Genomic DNA, 20,939 nt, shown 5'->3' with positions numbered 1-20,939 from the left:
CTTGCCCCCGAAACCCCCCCCCCCAACAACAGCAACTCCCTCCCCCATTTCCGCCAAAACGAACAGCGCCTAAAAAAAAAGAGAGAGAAAAAGCACAAACCCACCACCCACCCAAAAAAACAAACAAACACGGAGTGCAACAACTTACACTAGATGCACTTATATTTAAAGGGACATTCCCGAGTTTACAACCATTGTAACGTTTCCGACCAGTAGAGCCCTTTCGATGACGTAACATACAAATTAAATTTTAAACAAATTAAAATTTAGAATATCAGTGTCTGTATTTACAAGATGTTTCTTGTTGTCCTAATGCTTGTAGTAGCCCATAACGGATTTGACCTCCCAATGATTTCGTACGTACGAAAAAATATATCACGAATTAAAGTAAAAACTGAGTGTAATAAACATTAGTATACGACCGCAAACACATTCGATAAATGACACTGGTATTCTAAACAAGAAAATGTATTTATTATGAAATAGTAGTCGCCAACAAGGGTCTGTTATCGCAAACATCTTACAATGGCTGCAAACTCAGGACAGTCCCGTTAAGACCGAGCTTTAAGAAATAAAAGGAACATTTGTACTCGAGATTGCAGTACAAATTTATATATATATCACGATTCTTGAATTAGCTCATTCAGTCTTTTTAGCACTGTGTTAAAACTGATGAAATATTTCATCCGTGCTGTCATTTTTATATCTTTTTTATAGGTACTACACACATGATTTTTGTGGGATTTTGTTTTTTTAAAGCGATGTTTTCGAAAACTCATTTGAATTGTTATAATGGAAATGTATTCCATTTCTCTCTATGTATGTTTGAGACATGTTTACTGTGTCATAGCTTTAAGTAGAATGTGTATCTTACAACATTTATCATTTCATTGAGATATTGCCATTTATTTTTCAGTTTGAAGATACATATGTATTCCATTTTGTATATATACACTCGTGGAATGTAGAGTTGTGTAGTTGTTAATGTGTTTTGTTAACATTAGAGGGACGCAGTTCTATAATACCGGTATACAATACTGTTGACAGTTTGTCCTGTACTTATGATCAAGAATTTCCAAAGATGTACACATGTCGTTGCTTATAATAGGCGTGTTGTGTTACTAAATCCACGGGAATCCGTGTAACCATGGTAATGCTGGATTATTCAGTGTTTCAACTTGAAACACTGGTGGCAGGAATCTTGAAAGCTAGATTCCATTGGTGCGCTCAAGTAGAAGCTGCCATGTTTCCTTGTATGACTCAATAAGCGATACATTCGGGGCATCACGTAGCCTGGTGGTAAAGCGCTCGTATGGGGTGCGGTAGCTCTAGGGTCGATCCCCGTCGATGGGCCCATTGGGCTATTTCTTGCACCAGCAGGGTTTCTGCCTGAGGGTAAAATGCGTACCCAAATTTTGTTTGCAGATTTGTTTTAAGTTAACCTTTTGACAAAATTAAGTACTCTTTTTATGACTGTATGATTTTCTTGCCCCTAACCATAAACGTAATCCATTTTCTTTCTGGGGAAGGTCTCCATACCTTCTGTTGACTGTGGTTGCATTCAATTTTTCGTAGCGCCATACCCAAAAAATTATTTCTGGCAGAAACACACCATAGTTGAAAAACTGAAACATTCAGCGGTTTCCAAGACATGTACGTGTTTTGTCACATTAGCAAATATATTCATTAATATTAACTAATCATCATTATACTAGGTTAAGACAACCAACTTTCACGACGGAGTTTGCCAACTCGCCAATTTCACGCCTTCTACGACTGCCCAGTTGCTAGTCTGAGCGCTCTTACAACTCGATTCTCGTCGTATACAACTCCTACGACCTATTAGTTAGTTTGAGCGCAACTGTCGTAAGTCGGGAGTTGGGAACAATTGCACCGCAACGATCGAGTTGGCCAACTTCATTGTGACTGTCGACAGTGTGAGCCTAACAGCATGTTATCGTATAACCCTTTCGTACAATCAGTGAATGTGACAGTGGTGCCTACCTACAGGTAGATTCAAATGTATTATGTATGTATTTACTCAGGCATCTGATGAATGGTTTACGCAAATGTTCAAATTCAGGTAACCCATTTTCTTTTTTTATGTAACCCGTCATGACCATGTCATAAATCCAATGCCCAAACAAAAAATGAGTTACGCAAAACTATACGTACTCGATTGATGCGGGAACAAAACTATCGCTCTCGCAATTTTCAGAGGCCTGTAATTTACTTGTATATGACGTATATATGTATATATATCATTATTATTGTATTGTTTAATATTATGTTCAACTATTCTATATCATGCTTTCTGGGCACAATGCAACATATACAGTTGATACCATGACCTTGGCACTGATGCATTTAAAATTGACATTGTTATCTATATATTTGTATGTATAACGTAATACCTCGGCTATTTGTCTTTTCTGTCACATTTACAAACTTGAGACTGTATCATATGGTCAGTAATTTGTCTTTAGTCACATTTACAAACCGTAGACTGTATCATATGGCCAAGCATAAATTTGTCTTTACAGTCAAAGTTAGAAATCAAAATGGTTAAGCATTTAGGTTTAAAGTCACATTTACAAACCTGAAACTGTATCATATTATGGTCAATCATTTGTCTTTAGTCACATTTACAAACCTTAAAATGTATCATTCAGTCAAGTATTTGTCTTTGCAGTCAAATTTACAAACCCCTAACTGTAATATGGTCAAGCGTTTGATTTACAGTCACATTTACAAACTTTAAAATGTCATGGTCATACATGTGGTTTTAGCCACATTTACAAACATGATAGTAAATATGTTGTGCATATTGTCATGCATTTATCTTTGCAGTCAAGTTACAAACTCGACACGCTCTTACATTGTTTAACATTTGCCTTTACAATCAAATTTACAAACCTAACACTGTGATCGTTATTGTCTAGCAAATGTTATTACGGTCACATTTACAAACACAACACTGATTGTTATTGTCTAGCAAATGTTATTACAATCAAATTTACAAACCTAACACTGATCGTTATTGTCTAGCAAATGTTATTACGGTCACATTTGCAAACACAACACTGTGATCGTTATTGTCTAACAAATGTTATTACAATCAAATTTACAAACCTAACACTGATCGTTATTGTCTAGCAAATGTTATTACGGTCACATTTACAAACACAACACTGATCGTTATTGTCTAGCAAATGTTATTACAATCAAATTTACAAACCTAACACTGATCGTTATTGTCTAGCAAATGTTATTACGGTCACATTTGCAAACACAACACTGTGATCGTTATTGTCTAGCAAATGTTATTACAATCATATTTACAAACCTAACACTGATCGTTATTGTCTAGCAAATTTATTACGGTCACATTTACAAACACAACACTGTGATCGTTATTGTCTAGCAAATGTTATTACGGTCACATTTACAAACACAACACTGATCGTTATTGTCTAGCAAATGTTATTACAATCAAATTTACAAACCTAACACTGATCGTTATTGTCTAGCAAATGTTATTACGGTCACATTTACAAACACAACACTGATCGTTATTGTCTAGCAAATGTTATTACAATCAAATTTACAAACCTAACACTGATCGTTATTGTCTAGCAAATGTTATTACGGTCACATTTACAAACACAACACTGATCGTTATTGTCTAGCAAATGTTATTACAATCAAATTTACAAACCTAACACTGATCGTTATTGTCTAGCAAATGTTATTACGGTCACATTTACAAACACAACACTGATCGTTATTGTCTAGCAAATGTTATTACAATCAAATTTACAAACCTAACACTGATCGTTATTGTCTAGCAAATGTTATTACGGTCACATTTACAAACACAACACTGATCGTTATTGTCTAGCAAATGTTATTACAATCAAATTTACAAACCTAACACTGATCGTTATTGTCTAGCAAATGTTATTACGGTCACATTTACAAACACAACACTGTCATATTGACTAGTGATATAGACTTCAGTTTGTAGTTTTCATTGTGATTTTTGTTTGCAAATAGACATCTGTAATTTGTATTTCACACCACGTGTGTCCAGTATTACAGAATAATATTTTTTAAAGTTAAGTTTTCATTCTGGATTTTTTTTTTTTTCTTTTTTGTTTTACTAAAAGTAAACGTATCTGTAATTTTTATTTCACATACTAAGTGTACGTAGATTACTTACAGCTAGAGTACAGGTTGTTTTTTTCCTAGGTATCTTTGAAAGGCCGGGGTTAGTAACACTGTATTTATTTGTTGGAGTCTTTATTATTGTGATCTGTGTTGTTAATCACTAATGGTTTGTCAAGAGTCAGGTTTATTTACTCATACATGAATGACAACCAGCAAGGATTTTTTTTTTTGTATATCAAAGGAAAATGATTTGAAGATATTGACCATTTCATGTTATCTTTCAAACCATCCAGATGACACGTGTATATAAATTGTGTATATGAATTTTGTTCACTTTAGAGCTACGTGTATTTGACAATCACTAGAGAGTAGCATTTGAATATGTATTTTTATTCGTAGACATGCATCATTGTATTTGTATTTGCGCATATTTTCTCAGGTTGATGAAAATCAAATTTCCCAAGGCTATCAAAACTTAATTGATTGTACCAGAAGTAAAATAAAAAACATACTCACAACTTTTGTAGTCTGTACCCAGTTTAGTGGAGCAGCAGAGAGGCAGAAAGTCCTCTAGTTTTTGAGATAGTTCAGCTGGGAGTTCAACATAGGTTAACAAGTGTGATATGGTCATTAAACATATGAGGTTTTTTTTAAACGACGCACTCAACACATTGTATTTACGATTATATGGCGTCGGACATTAGTAGCAAGGGATCTTTTATATGCACCATCCCATAGACAGGATAACACATACCACGATCTTTGATATACTAGTCGTGGTGTACTGGCTGGAGCGAGAAATAGCTCAATGGGCCTACTGACGGGGATCGACCCCAAACCGACCGCGCATCAAGAGAGCGTTTTACCACTGGGCTACGTCTCGCCCCACATATGAGAAAGTTATTTAAGCCTGAAAACAGCAATATTAGTAATTAAACCTGTTGTTAGCATATTCTTTGAAATTCAATAGTTCTATTGTTTTACGTTTTCATCGAAAAAGGATTATTTTCCATTAGTCAACATTTGTTTCCTGAATTCTGACCCCAAGGAGAACATTTTGATAACGAAACTTGCGGTTGGATTATGTCAAAAGGTTTAAATAGATCAGGCGCTGATTCCATTGGCTTACGGGGTGGGACGTAGCGCAGTGGTAAAGCGCTCGTTCGATGCCGTGGTATGTACTACCCTGTCTGTTGGATGGTGCATATAAAAAATCGAAAAGAGTAGCCCATGAAGTGGCGACAGCGGGTTTTATCTCTCAGTTGTATCTGTAGTCTGACGCCATATAACCGTAAATAAAATATGCTGAGTGCGTCGTTAAATAAAATATATCTTTCCAATGCTTTACAATGAGTTAAAACTGGAACACACATGGAAATAAATACATGTATTGGGACAAGAGAATAACAAATCCTTATGGACAACAATCAATTATATTTTACCAGTTATTTCCCTTTACTGGGGTTTCTGTTGGATAGAGGAATTAAAACGAATTGAATTGAATTGCTAATTTAACAACACCCCAGCATGAAACAACACATCGGCTATTGGGTATCAGAGATCAATGACGATAAACACAAACATTCTAAAATTATCAGCAAGATTTGCTGGCAAGAGATTGTCAATTCGTTAATGATTTAGTCTTGTGAGGTTTGTGCTGCGTACAGATTAGAAAAGAACATCTCAGTATCTGTTATACAGGTGCACAAACATAGTGATTGAGATGTTATAATTATTATACAATACGAGTTTTATTATTTCTGTTGTTGTAGTTTGTTGACATGTTGAGAGTAGAACTCGTACGATACCGGTAAACATTACATGTATGTTGAATTTGATAGTGTTATGTTGTGTTCACAGTTCATAAGTGTTACACTGTATTCAACCTTGATAAGTGTTGTGTTTTGTAAACTCTTAATAAGTGTTGTGATTTGTAAACTGTTGATACGTGGCGTGTTGTGAATCTAAATGTATATTCATTATTGTTTTCATTTGTCCGCTTAGATTGGGCGAATATGTCAGAAGCATCGATTCAGTGATGGATTATTAAGTCAAACTCGAATTGGAAAACTATATTTTTATACTAGAATATTGTCTGAAGAGTCTGTTGTTTACATTTATATAGTATCAGAGACATTAAAGCTTTAATTACATGTATAATAAGACAAAAACGTTCAGCAATTTGGCAGATGAGCTTAAATGAAAACCCCCCCACAAAAAAACACGAACCCCCCTCCTAAAAAAACCCGCGAGACTTTCAAAATGAAGTGAGACCCAGGATTTAATTGGGGCATCATCACCGGCCTCGGTGGCGTCGTGGTTAGGCCATTGGTCTACAGGCTGGTAGGTACTGGGTTCGGATCCCAGTCGAGGAATGGGATTTTTAATCCAGATACCGACTCCAAACCCTGAGTGAGTGCTCCGCAAGGTTCAATGGGTAGGTGTAAACCACTTGCACCGACCAGTGATCCATCACTGGTTCAACAAAGGCCATGGTTTGTGCTATCCTGCCTGTGGGAAGCGCAAATAGAAGATCCCTTGCTGCCTGTCGTAAAGAGTAGCCTATGTGGCGACAGCGGGTTTCCTCTGAAAAACTGTCAGAATGACCATATGTTTGACGTCCAATAGCCAATGATAAGATGATAAAATCAATGTGCTCTAGTGGCGTCGTTAAATAAAACAAACTTTTTTTTTAATTGAGGCATCATTTGTCAGTGTAAGTAACAGGAGATTTTCAGTACAAAACGAAATGTGTGACTGTCACGTCGTTGAATGTAACTTGTATTTTAATACCAAATTGCTAAACCTTTTTGTTAGCATACTTTGGAAAAATCCCACTTTTACGGAGAATCTTAAAAAATAGTTTCTTTCTGAATCCGTCCTGAAAATGCTCTTATTATTATTATTTATTTTTTATTAGTCCAGAAACGTTTCTTTATTCTTCTTCAATGTTGGGCGATACACAAAGGACATCGATCCATTCTGATAAATGGATGACAATGATGATTATGGTTATGAGTATAATTATTGTCAATTGACCAAAGAGAGCCGTTATTACATGGACCACGTAACTACTGTAATATGTACCCAGGGCGGGGAAGGAGAATAATCTACTCAGGGCCCAAGCCAAGTGAGATGAATAGGGGTGATAACGTTCGTAAGGACATATATATGTGTTGTATCTACACGCTTTCTTGGATCGTTTAATTGTGTCACAGTTCGTTCATTTAATCTTTCAGTTGACATAACATACCACTCGTCCATTAAAGCTGGCATCAAACTTTCGATCTACATTAAAAATTCCTGTTAGTTCTGTCACAGTCACCGGGCCCGCGACAGATCTGACATTTAACGAATGCTCGTGTGCATTATATATCAGGTCTTTCTCTGACCTATATGTGAATTAATTGCACTTGTAAAATAATTGTAAAAGTATGGTGTGGAAGGGGTGGGACAACGGAATTGTTTTTCTACAGAAGCCCCTTTTTCCATCTGAATTTGTGAAACCTGTGTGAGTTTGTAGAATTCTTTCGTAAATTATCGAATTTAGAGGAGAATAGGGAACTCTATATACTCAAAGCTTATACCCACCAGACGCAAATATAATTAATACTTCATACATTGGATGTTAGGAAAACTACATTTTGACTTGTTTGTATCTTGTTGTTTTTATATCACATGTATTAGATTGTTAGATATATTTTGATATTCACCAGGTTCCTTGGTATTTTGTATGATATGTGTCACACTGTGTTAGATATATTTTGATATTCTCTTTGTTCCTTGATGTTTTGTATTACAGTGTATTAGATGATGTTATGTATTAGATATTTTAATGGGTACAACTAATACTGTTTACTAGAATAAACTATTTTTCAACGTGTTCTGTGTGGTTAAAATTTGTTACCTGAACGATTCTGAAATATAAAGGAAAGGAATGTATGTTTACCTATGTCTTGTAGCCGAGTATAAAAAAAGGGAAAGGAATGTTTGTTTAGTTATGTCATCTGGCCGAGTAAAGCTGTATCCTAACCGGATAGGCGGTTCGGCCTTAGCCCATCTAAATTTGCGCCGAAAATATATTATATTAATAATTTATATAGGTTAGGAATGTTCATATTTTTCTTTAAGGGCGCAGCCAAAACTTTTTCCATTAGCAAGGGATCGTTTATATGCACTTTTCCAAATCAGGATAGCACATGCCAGGATCTTTAATATACCAGTCATGGGGCCATGGTTGGAACGAAAACAAACCCAGTGGGTCTGTGGAATGTTTGTTTACTGATATTTCACATTTTTCTCATATTAAACAGTGTTAGGCATGAGGCGTGGTAACTGATACTGGCAGCCTAGGTATAGGAAGAGACCCGCTGACTGCCTAGGTATTGGAAGAATCCCACTCAATAGCCATTTAGATAACTACTTTCATTTTCTTTCTATGGATGTTTTATAAGAAGTTTCTAATATTACGGACCTTTATTAGTCCCCTACCAGTCCAACCGGAGGGGACTATAGGTTTGGTCGTCGTCCTTCTGTCTGTCTGTCCGTCTCACCCATATATAGTTATCCGGATGCTTTTTCTCTCAAAATGTCTTGTGTATAACTTTATCATGTACAGTTACAGAACAAGTGTAATTTTTTATGGTGATCTACCCAAATTTGACAGAGTTATGACCCTTGAACGTAGGAGATATGAACATGTGTTTTTCAGACTTTTTTCTTGCAATGCCTCAAAATATTCAGCTCAAATTTTGTGTACAGCTTTATCATGTTATGTTACAGATCAAATTTTGACTTTCATGTCAATTTATCCATTTGTACAGTTATAGCCCTATAACATAGCCGATATGAAAATTAGTTTTCTGGACCTTTTTGTTTTGTTTTGTTGCAGTGCCTGAAGATGTTGGGATGGAATTTTATATACCGGGGTATAGCGTTATCATGAACTGTTACAGATTGTTCGGCTCGGTAGGGGTCATGTACTGCTTTAGCAGTACTCTCAGAATCCTTGTTATGAAATATTTCAGTGGTAAAGCGCTGGCCTGATGCATGATCGATCTAAGATCGATTCCCGTTGGGCTATGTCTCGTTCTAGCCAGTGCTTAACAACTGGTGTAACAAAGGCCGTGGTATGTACTATCCTGTCTGTGGGATGGTGCATATAAAAGACCCCTTGCTGCTAATCGAAAAGAGTAGCCCATAAAGTGGTGACAGCGGGTTTCCTCCCTCAATATTTGTCTGGTCCTTAACAATGTGTCCGACACCATATAACCGTAAATGAAATATGCTGAGTGCGTCGTTAAATAAAACATGAAGTGGCGACAACGGGATTTTTCTCTCAATATCTGTGTGGTCCTTAACCATATGTCCGACGCCATATAACCGTAAATAAAATGTGTTGACTGTGTCGTTAAATAAAACATTTCTTTCTTTTTCTTTCTAATAGCCCGCAATTAATTAATCATTGGAGTCTACATTGCATCCGACTCCATTTTTTCCCCTCTCGATTGTAGCGTCATATGACTCGTGTACGTTTTAACAGGAGATATCAAGAGTTTGGTTCCACAGCTGTTCTATGTTCAATATGCTGTTAGATTCCGAAACTATATCTGAATATACTTGTACACATCTAACAGCCTTTGAAGCAGAACACTCGCCGCTTAGTAATCAAAGAAAGAAATGTTTGATTTAACGACGCACTTAACACATTTTATTTACGGTTATATGGCGTCAGACATATGGTTAAGGACCACACAGATAGAGGAAACCCGCTGTCGCCACTTCTTTTTCGATTAGCAGCAAGGGTTCTTTTATATGCACCACCCCACAGACAGGGTAGTGCATACCACGGCCTTTGATATACCAGTCGTGGTGCACTGGCTGGAACGAGAAATAGCCCAATGGGCCCACCGACGGGGATCGATCCCAGATCGACCACGCATCAAGCGAGCGCTTTACCACTAGGCTACGTCCCGCCCACCGCTTAGTAATCAAGATTCACCTGTGTATATATGTAGGTTATCGAGATACACACGTGTACTATAAGGAATATTGTATAACTGTTCGCATTGTCATTAAAGTGGCAGTTTTTGTGTTTTGTAATTTGTGACCACTCCTAACATCTAGATAAGACGAAAGGTCACACTCGTGCTAACATTAGTTAGTCTGCTATCTTGTCTTTCTGTGCGGAGTCGCAACAATGAAGACGTGTCTACGCTTATCGGGAATAATTGTTGCTGTACGTATGTTTCTCATTACTTCTCTTTTACGTTTTGTAAAAAACGATTTTAAATTCCCTCATTTCATTTTAACTTCGACTTTGCTTATTGCCAATAAATGTTCAAGCACGCTGTCTTGGCACACGCCAGCCATATGTACTGTTTACATTATGTAGACAACTGTTAATGGATCTAATTCCATTTTAGCATGAGTTTTGTCAATTAAAATTCAAGCTTCAGCAGCTATGTGTGATGAAAACGGTATGGGTCATTAGAGTGTATTTGAAAATGGAGCGGGGTTGGGGTGGAGGCTGAGAGTAAGGGGTTTTGGCGCTGTCATTCCAGTAGATTGGGGATGGACATTGTAACGACACGAAGGACCCATTGATATTCTAAACAAGAAAATATATTTATTATGTAAGTTTAATTGTAGAAATATTTTATTAGTCGGAAACATCTTACAATGCAGCAAATTCGGGAATGTCCCTTTAAAGTGACCATCTTGAGTTTACTGCGTTGTAAGATGTTTTTGACAAATATAAACCGTCCTCGGTGATGTCATGGGTTAAACCATCGGGAATAAGGCTGGTAGGTACAGGGTTCGCAGCCCGGTATCACATATAGTTTGCACTCCCCTTGATTTGCACTCCCCAGTCAACATTATACGTAGAATAAGCACTCCCCAGTGCATATTATACGTGTAATATACACTCCCTCAGTCTATATTATATGTATAATATGCACTCCCTCTGAATAATATGCACTCCCTAATTACACGTAGGGTATAATATTTTTTAAGCACTCACATAATTATTTATTTTTAGTTATTTTTAGTGTTTTTGACGTTTGAATAGCCACCTTGTATGAAAAAGTTGGTATAAATCTCAGTAGCGAATCTAAACGAGGGTGTTGGGTATATGAATCAGGGATGGACCCCAAAAGGCTAAAACTCTTCTGAATCTCTTCACCCATCCCTTGCTTCCCTTACTTCCGATTAATATGACAGAAATTATGTAGAAATAACATTGCAAAGCTTGGTCTTAAAAAGGTTCATATTGTATAATCACAAAATAATTACATTAGACCCACCCCACCTCAGTTAAGTGCCACCTTGTATGCTTAAAGATCCGACATGAACAACCATTGTTTGTTTAACGACAATTCAATACAATTCAATTCAATTCTATTCAATTTATTGCAAATGACCAAACAAGCGGGTGTCAGCAAACAGATAAAAAACAAAACAAACAAACATACAACATCTATAACATCTATAACAACAACAACAATTAATAATAATAACAATATTAATGTACATGTACATGACAGACGGAGAAACAAAGTTTGTATTATATTTGTGGAAATAAAGTATATTATAAAAATAATTGGTTAAAGTACTAGAAAATAATTAAATTAAATTACTGCCCCACTGATAGCTGGAACAAGAACTTTACGTTTAGAAATACAGCCGTCAATAAATGTTAATACACGACATTTATAATGTTTTAACCAAAGGAAGTTAGATGGACGATCTGAAATACAATGGAAGAAAAGCGAATTTTAGACGACCTTGCAAACGATTTTCCGGTAGAAATGGAAAACAATTGTACTTAGCAAAACAGAAGAATGGAGATCAAATAAAGGTAACTTAATTGCGGTGCATGTTAGTAATATATGTGGATATCAGCGTATTAGACAATAATATACACATGGATTATTATACATATAACATCAACATTCATTAGTATACACATAATCTACACACACCCCATTCCTTATTATAACAAAATCTACTCTCCCCATTTATTACTATACATATACGCTGCACTTTTCATTCATTATTATACATAAAATCTGCACTCCCCATTCATTTTTATACACATAATATAAACTCTCCGTTTATTACCATACATATACTGAACAAAAAAAGAAACTTCCGATTTGTACATATAGTATTTGTTGTGTTAAAGAATTCATTGTGTAATGAAATTATATAGGTAGTATTAGCCTTGAGCTGTATTATCAGGATTCATGAATGTTATCGATTATTTTTGCACTGTTAATCGTCGACAACGTGAAATTCAATTTGCATGTGCATGCATGGTTACATGTCCCGTGTAGTATTCGGTCAATTTGTTTTACTTGTCTTACTGACATCGTTGTCAAGTGAACAAAAACGCTTCAAAATTTGTAAAAAAAATTAACGTTTTTTACATTGTAGCATTTTTAGTATGCCAAGAATACCCAATAATTTACGCGAACGGGCGATTGGCATGCTTGATGCTGGCATGTCGACAGAAGACGTTGCAAGGCATGTTGGGAGTTCTAGTCGAGCGATACGAAATCTTCGCGTAAGATTTCGAACGACAGGAAGCACCAACGACTTGCCACGTCGTGGACGTCCGCGTGTTACAACGCGTGGTCAAGACCGCTATATCATGAACACGCATTTGCGCAATCGATTCCAAACTGCCACTGCTACTGCTGCTAACACACCTGGGCTTCATAATAACCGAATCAGTGGGCAAACTGTTCGTAATCGTCTGCGAGAGAACGGTTTACATGCACGACGTCCTTACGTCGGATGCGTTTTAACGCAACGCAACGTCATCGTCTAAATCATCTTAATTGGGAACGTGTACACACTCGTTGGATACGGCGACGCTGGAATACCGTTCTTTTTTCGGATGAATCCAGATTTTCTTTACAACGTGGTGATGGCAGGAGAAATGAACGCTATGCTGACTGTTGTGTTCTTGAACGAGATCGTTTCGGGGGTGGGGGTTGTGTCATGGTCTGGGCAGCCATTGCCCATGGTTATCGTTCACCACTAGTCGTCACTGATGGTAATTTAAATGCTCAACGTTACCGCTATGACATTCTCGCTCATCACGTCATTCCTCCGTTCCATAACAACGCCAACATCTCGATTTTTCAGCATGATAATGCCACCTCTCATACAGCTAGAGACACTGTAAATTTTCTTAGGACAAATAACATTGATTTCATTGATGACTGGCCCGCTAAAAGTCCTGATCTCAACCCCATCGAGCATGTCTGGGATAGTCTGGACAGACGACTGAGGCGTCGTCCCAACCCACCCGCTAATGTCAACGAACTTCGTCAAGCGCTCATTCAGGAATGGAACAATATTCCACAGGCAGAAATCAACACTTTAGTCATTTCTATGCGCCTGCGATGCACTGCAGTGGTCAATTCAAGAGGTGGTCATACCCATTATTAAGTGGGTTTTTTTTTTTTAACCCCTACCACACTTGGTCAAAATTTCTCCAGTTTCTGTTAACCTATGGCCATGATTTTTGCACCAAACGATGCATCATGGAACACTCTTTAAACGCATATAAAACAATTATTCCCCCGGTTTGTTTTCATCAAGTTATGTTCAAGCAAAGTTGGCGGAAGTTTCTTATTTTGTTCAGTATATAATTGGCACTCCCCATTCATTACTAAATAAATATAAGCTGCACTCCCTCATTAATTACTATACATATAATCTGTAATCCCCATTTATTACTATACATATTATCTGCACTCCCCATTCATTATTGTACATATAATATACACTCCCCATTCATTACTATCAATTGACAATCATGCCAAATGACATTTTGTGTTTTTAAATATATACTCTGTCAAAAAAGAAACGCATAGGCGAAATATTCATGGAATTATCTCTTTAATACAGAGTGGCATAATTTCGTTATTTATGATCGTATCACAGTCAAATTTGACATGAGTATGTGACAATGTTCTTGCTATGGACTGACGGAGGCGTTTTCGTCACCAAACAGTGTCGCACGAGGGCGCTGAAATCAGTACCTTGTGCGGCCACCAGAAGCAGCAATCACTGCGCGACGTCTCCTTGAAATAGACTGAATAAGTCTCTGAATCCGGGCACGTGGAATCCTAGTCCATTCTTCCTGCAGTGCATGTGACAGTTGCGGAAGCATCTGAGGCTCCAGGTAACGCTGGCGTACACGTCTGTCCAGTTCGTCCCATAGATGTTCAATAGGGTTGAGATCTAGCGATCTTGATGGCCATGACAGCACATTAATGTTCTCATTCTGTAGGAAATCCATTGTTACACGTGCCGTATGCGGCCTTGCATTGTCCTGTTGAAAGAGTTCTCTCTGTCGACCCAAAACAGGAAGCATGTGACGGCAAAGAATTTCATCCCGATAGCGTACAGCTGTCAGGTTGCCTTATACGAATACAAGTTCACTTCTGCCGGTGTATGAGATGGCTCCCCACATCATGACACTCCCTCCACCGAATCTGTCAACTTGGGCGACGCAGTTGTTAGCAAAAAGTTCATTGCGGCGTCTGTAAACACGTTGTCGTCCATCACGTCGTTGTAGGAGGAAACGTGACTCGTCGCTGAACCATACTCGCCGCCAGTTTCCCAAGTTTCATCCCTGTACATTCGTGCACCAGCGAACACGTAAATGTCGATGTTGACGTCGCAGGACGGGGCCAACATACGGTCCCCTAGCCCGTAAACCAGCTTCTCGAAGTCGGTTCCGAATGGTTTGTGCAGATACCCTTCTCAAACCAAGTATGCGTCCAACAGTGTTCGTTCGGTGACGCAAGTGCAGAACCCGGATGTAGCGATCTTGTGCTGCAGTTGTTATGCAAGGTCTTCAACTTCTGGGCCGGTCTTCAGCTGATTAAAACTGCTGGTCCCAGAGACGTGAAATGGTGCTCTGATGGACGTTCTTGTGGTGTGCAACTGCTGACTGCGATTCACCTAACTGGAGGCGGCCTATTGCAGTGTTTTGATTCGGCAGGCTTAGTTTTGGCATCTTGTAACTCGTCTACGTCGAAATGGAAATGAGGCATCATTGCGAGCATTGCAGCTTGAAATACTCATCAATACCCCAATCTTTTCACGTGCATTCGCCAAAATCTGACCATTTCACGCCGATTTCCTGCAATTGTCGCACAACGTGCCACAACGTGCGTTAAATTTGTTTTAGGGTGCATTTGGGCATGCTGTCCCATTCCAGGAACATTAACAAACGTGGTCATTCAGCAACATTGTACAAAAAACTATATTTTGTAAAATCAAACACTTTTCTTCTTTCCCTATCACCTATGCATTTCTTTTTTGACAGAGTATACATATAATGTGCACTTCCCATTGATTATTATACTTATAATCTACACCACACATTCAAATATATAATCATAATTGTGGAATGCAGAATACATTTATATTAATGAATGCAGAGTGTAGGTTATATGTATAATAAAGAAAAGTGTGTAAATCATGTGTATAATAAAGCATGTATTGTAATACATGTGAAGTGTATAAATATGATGTGTACATTATTATTATGTACATGTATACTAATGAATGTGGAGTACATATTATAATAATGATATACAAAATTTCAGCTCAATAGCTGAAAGAATCCAGAAAACTATATGTGGGACAGACAGACAGACAGACAGACGGAGATGAAACATATATTCCACTCCGGTTGGATCGATAGGGGACTAATAATGAATGTGGATTGTATTCGTTGAATAGCACATCAACCCAAAGTTTTTGTAAGACACAATGTATTCAGTATTCGACATAGTAGTGGAGAGTGCATACTGGTCTAGGGTTGATCCATGGCATATGCTATCCCGTGGATAATGCAAATAAAAAATCCCTTGCTACTAATGAAAAAATGTAGCGGGTTTCCTCTCTAAGACTATGTCGAAATTACCAAATCTTAGACATCCAATGATAAATAAATCAGTGAACTCTAGTGGTGTCGTTAAACAAACGAAAAAAAGAGAAGAAATTGATAATGTCCATTAATATTTTTTATTAGTTACAGGTTATTTGTTGTAGAATGTTTACATGTTCTTCAGCCAAATGATACGGGTCACAAGTGCTTACATTTACTCCATACTATTAAACAAAGATTAATATTAGGACAATATATTGTGATGTGTCTTCATTTTAAGGTGTATATAGCTATTTTGGATTATCTTTGTATATATTCTACGAAGAGCTCCTGTTATCGTGTCACTGTAAATACTCATTGTAAAATCATTCCTCATATGATGTCATATGACGCTATCAGACAATTGCAATTGCCGATTTAACTAGGTAATATTTTTTCAGTACCATTATTTATTCCAGTTCCCGCATTTTGCAAATGTAAGATCTATGTATATCTTCAGACCCAGCTGCTTAACTTTAAATTAATAAAAAAAGAGTTATATTTAATGACGCATTCAAGACATTTTACCTACGGTTATATGACATCATATACATAGTTAAGGACCACATAGATAACAAAAGATGAAACCCGCTATCGCCCGTCCATGGGTTAATTTGATCGATTTAAAGCCGCACGCCCTAGTTCCATCCAGCGAAAATAAATTATAAGTTGGTTAATCTACAAACCTGTAACACACTTAGATCACGTTTTTATCAAATGGAGTGAAAAAGCAGGTTTTATGTCAATAAATACCATGGGAATCCCCATGTCCCAATTGCTTGAAATAATTTTAAAAGTTTGTATTCTGATGTCACCGGTAGATGTCGCTCAAAGCACAACGATGCCTAAGTCACGACAAATTTTACAGACTTGGGATGCGTTCTTTTCACCTCTCCTGGACATGTTCCAACTGTTCTGTCCTGGTTGTATCCCCTCTCCAGATATCGTAAGACTTAGCAAAATTATTGGTTTTAAGGGTTTGTAACGTTTTGTATTGAGATACTTACTTGTCTGAACTTTATTGTTACTGAAAATGTTCACGAACTGTGAAGAAAAATCTCACAAATGAACAACAACAAATCGGATGTTGATTGCGCGAATCGTGCACGAGAAAACAAACCGAACCAAAATGATAACGGTCACGTGGTATACCAACGTCTGTGACATTGAAATGGAAATATCCCGTCTAAAAATAGATTAGACCTTGTCTGCTCAACGGTTTTTTCTCAAACGTGCGACCGTTTTTCAGAAATACGAAAAATGCATTTTGTGGTATTACAAACACCAGGATTACCAGGATTACCAAAAAACACTTCAGGTGAATGGAAATGTATATTCTAAATAATAAACGGTAAGTAAAGTGCAATTTTATTTGTGAAAAAATGGGTTTAATAGCGAAAAACAACGCCGTAATGGTTAACAACTAGCCGTAACTAGGGTGTGTCCCTTTAAACGTTACTTATTAATTATTCAGTTTTGTGATTAACACTGTTTTCAGAAATATTTGTCACAATAATTATATAATTGGGGAGAGTGCGAAACGATACTGTGTACATTTCAGGATTGTATGATTACATTAGTTTTCCTATCATATAAAATCAATAACAGTAACCTTTAGAACGGCCAACACATTATCTAAAACTGTTCTCCTCATCAGGTTTGAGGTCATATAAATAAAAAATGGTAGCTTGCAGGGAAGCATGCCTCCACATCTCCAAATTGCTCAACTTCATCTCTAAACATCCTCCCTATGAGCACTCTGTCCCGAGTCAGACCTCCGATCTTATCGGAACCCGGACTCGGGATAGGCGTGTTCGAAACCATAGAGGTAAATGGACACATTAAATACCCAGTCAAGTCAAGTTCTACGAGCATTCTATACCATATATTACGTTTACATACACTTCGGTTGTCAGTGTATACCAGTATATGATCGCATATTACATTTGGATACACTGCGGTTGTCAGTGTATAACAGTGTATGACCGCATATTACGTTTGGATACAATGCGTTTGTCAGTGTATGTCAGTGTAGGACCGCATATTACGTTTGGATAAACTGCGGTTGTCAGTGTATGCCAGTGTAGGACCGCATATTACGTTTGGATACACTGCGGTTGTCAGTGTATGCCAGTGTAGGACCGGATATTACGTTTGGATACACTGCGGCTGTCAGTGTATGCCAGTGTATGACCGTATATTACGTTTGGATACACTGCAGTTGTCAGTGTATACCAGTGTATGACCGTATATATACTACGTTTGGATGCACTGTGGTTGTCAGTGTATACCAGTGTACGACCGCATATTACGTTTGAATACACTGCGGTTGTCTGTCTATACCAGTGTATGACCGCGTAATGAGCCGAGTGTGACTACTTTTAACTGTATTAGAACATTTCCAACTGATCAATCTGCATGTAATATTAAAAGGCAAAGACAAGTTCAGTGACCAAACAAAATGTTCAAATTTTAGATGAAAACGAGTAAATACTTATGTTCATAATTCATAGTAATGTTCTGAATTGTCACACATTGTGATATTTCAATGGGATGTGTGTCTTAAAAATTCTAGTACTTAGATATACCAAAAAGTAAAAGAAAACCCAAGTACTAGTATCAAGAAGCGCGTGTCAAAGGGTCACACCAAGACAACGTATCCAGCTTCCATAAACAGCAATGTAACCAAGAACACGCTCGATGTACAAATATTAATAGTCTAATCAAGAAGGTAGGTTTGTAGATTCATATAGAAGTACATTTTAGTACATCTACACCTAATTCATATCACCTATTTTTGTTTTGGGTATGTCAAATTCGTAATTCCGTACTGTCTATTTAATAAGTATAAATATGATGTAATGACTAAATAAGATATTTTATGAATGTATGTTTGCCAAAGGAAAGATATTTTGAAAATGAATGTAAAGTAACCTTTGGAATTATCATTATAACTAAATGCCGGTTATACAGCTGGCGCTCCACGTTAGACCCTAACATGGAGAGGCAGCTTTCTATCGGTTTTTACTAATAATACATCTCGTTCACTAGTTACTAATACTTCAGTTAACTGTATACAGTCATTAGATAAAAATTCACACTCCAGTCAATGAAACATTATTTCTGCTATTTTGGAATTTAACTACATAATTAATATTTTATGTTGTGATTGCATTCATATTTAAGTTTTGTTTATATTAAATTGATTGCACTAAGCTACGAATTTGACATATTTCAAACAAATGCCCCCTGAAACAAATTTAACGCACGTTGTGGCACGTTGTGCGACAATTGCAGGAAATCGGAGCAAAATGGTCAGATTTTGGCGAATGCACGTGACTCGGGGAAAGGTTTGGGGTAGTGATGGGTATTTAAAGCGGCAATGCTCGCAATGATGCCTCATTTCTATTTCGATGTAGGCGAGTTACAAGATGCCAAGACTAAACCTGCCGAATCGAAACAATGCAATAGGCCGCCTCCAGTTAGGTGAATCGCAGTCAGCAGTCGCACGCCACATGAACGTCAATCAGAGCACCATTTCATGTCTCTACGACAGGTACCAACAGTTTCAATCAGCTGAAGACCGGCCGAGAAGTGGAAGACCTCGCATAACAACTGCAGCACAAGATCGCTACATCCGGGTTCTGCACTTGCGTCTCCGAACTACCACAGCAGCGAACACTGCTGGACGCATACCTGGTATGAGAAGGTTGTCTGCACAATCCACTCTGAATCGACTTCGAGAAGCTGGTTTATGGGCTAGGGGACCGTATGTTGGCCCCGTCCTGCGACGTCAACATCGACATTTACGTGTTCGCTGGTGAACGAATGTACAGGGGTGGAACTTGGGAAAGTGGCGGCGAGTATGGTTCAGCGACGAGTCACGTTTCCTTCTACAGCGACGTGATGGACGACAACGTGTTTACAGACGCCGCAATGAACGTTTTGCAAACAACTGCGTCGCCCAAGTTAACAGATTCGGTGGAGGGAGTGTCATGATGTGAGAAGCCATCTCATACACCGGCAGAAGTGAACTTGTGTTCATACAAGGCAACCTGACAGCTGTACGCTACCGGGATGAAATTCTTCGCTATCACATGCTTCCTATTTTGGATTAACAGAGCAGGGCAATGCTAGGCCGCATACGGCACGTGCAACAATGGATGTCCCACAGAATGAGATAATTAATGTGCTGCAATGGACATCAAGATCGCCAGGTCTCAACCCCATTGAACATCTATGGAACGAACTGAACAGACGTGTACGCCAGTGTGACCCGGAGCCTCAGACGCTTCCGCAACTGTCACATGCACTGCAGGATGAATGGGCTAGAATTCCACATGCCCGGATTCAGAGACTCATTCAGTCTATGCCAAGGAGATGTCAGCAGTGATTGCTGCTGCTGGTGGCCACACACGGTACTGATTTCAGCGCCCTCGTGCGACGCTATTTGGTGACGAAAACGCCTCCACTGCCATACGTCTATAGCAAGAACATTGTCACATACTCATGTCAAATTTGAATGTGATACGATCATAGATAACGAAAGGATGCTACTTTGTATTAAAGAGAAAATTCCATGAATATTTCGCCTATGCGTTTCTTTTTTTGACAGAGTATATGTGTAAATCAGAATGTGTTTTTGTTTCTCCGGTGATAAAAATAAATGTCCTGAAAAGAACAGATTTAGGAATACTAAGTAAATATTTTTTGAAAAACAAACACGATATTTATTTGAAATATTAAAACACACCTTAAGTCTCATTATTGATTTTAAAACGGAATCGAACATTATTGTTTGCACACACAA

At 37.8% G+C, this 20,939-nt stretch overlaps 1 protein-coding gene across 1 annotated transcript in view; it reads left to right on the top strand.

Moving 5' to 3' along the window:
- The first annotated feature begins 10,278 nt into the window (after positions 1 to 10,278).
- The window catches only part of LOC121367835, a 31,918-nt gene continuing 21,257 nt past the window's right edge, over positions 10,279 to 20,939 (top strand). The window contains exon 1 of the mRNA XM_041492234.1: positions 10,279 to 10,408. Coding sequence (XP_041348168.1) covers positions 10,370 to 10,408 — 39 coding nt within the window. The 5' untranslated portion in view covers positions 10,279 to 10,369. The remainder of the gene's footprint in view (positions 10,409 to 20,939) is intronic.

Source organism: Gigantopelta aegis, chromosome 1 (genome assembly GCF_016097555.1).
Source record: "Gigantopelta aegis isolate Gae_Host chromosome 1, Gae_host_genome, whole genome shotgun sequence".
NCBI lineage: Eukaryota > Metazoa > Mollusca > Gastropoda > Neomphalida > Peltospiridae > Gigantopelta > Gigantopelta aegis.
Note: the sequence above shows the minus strand (reverse complement) of the source record. Positions and strands in the feature narration are given on the sequence as shown.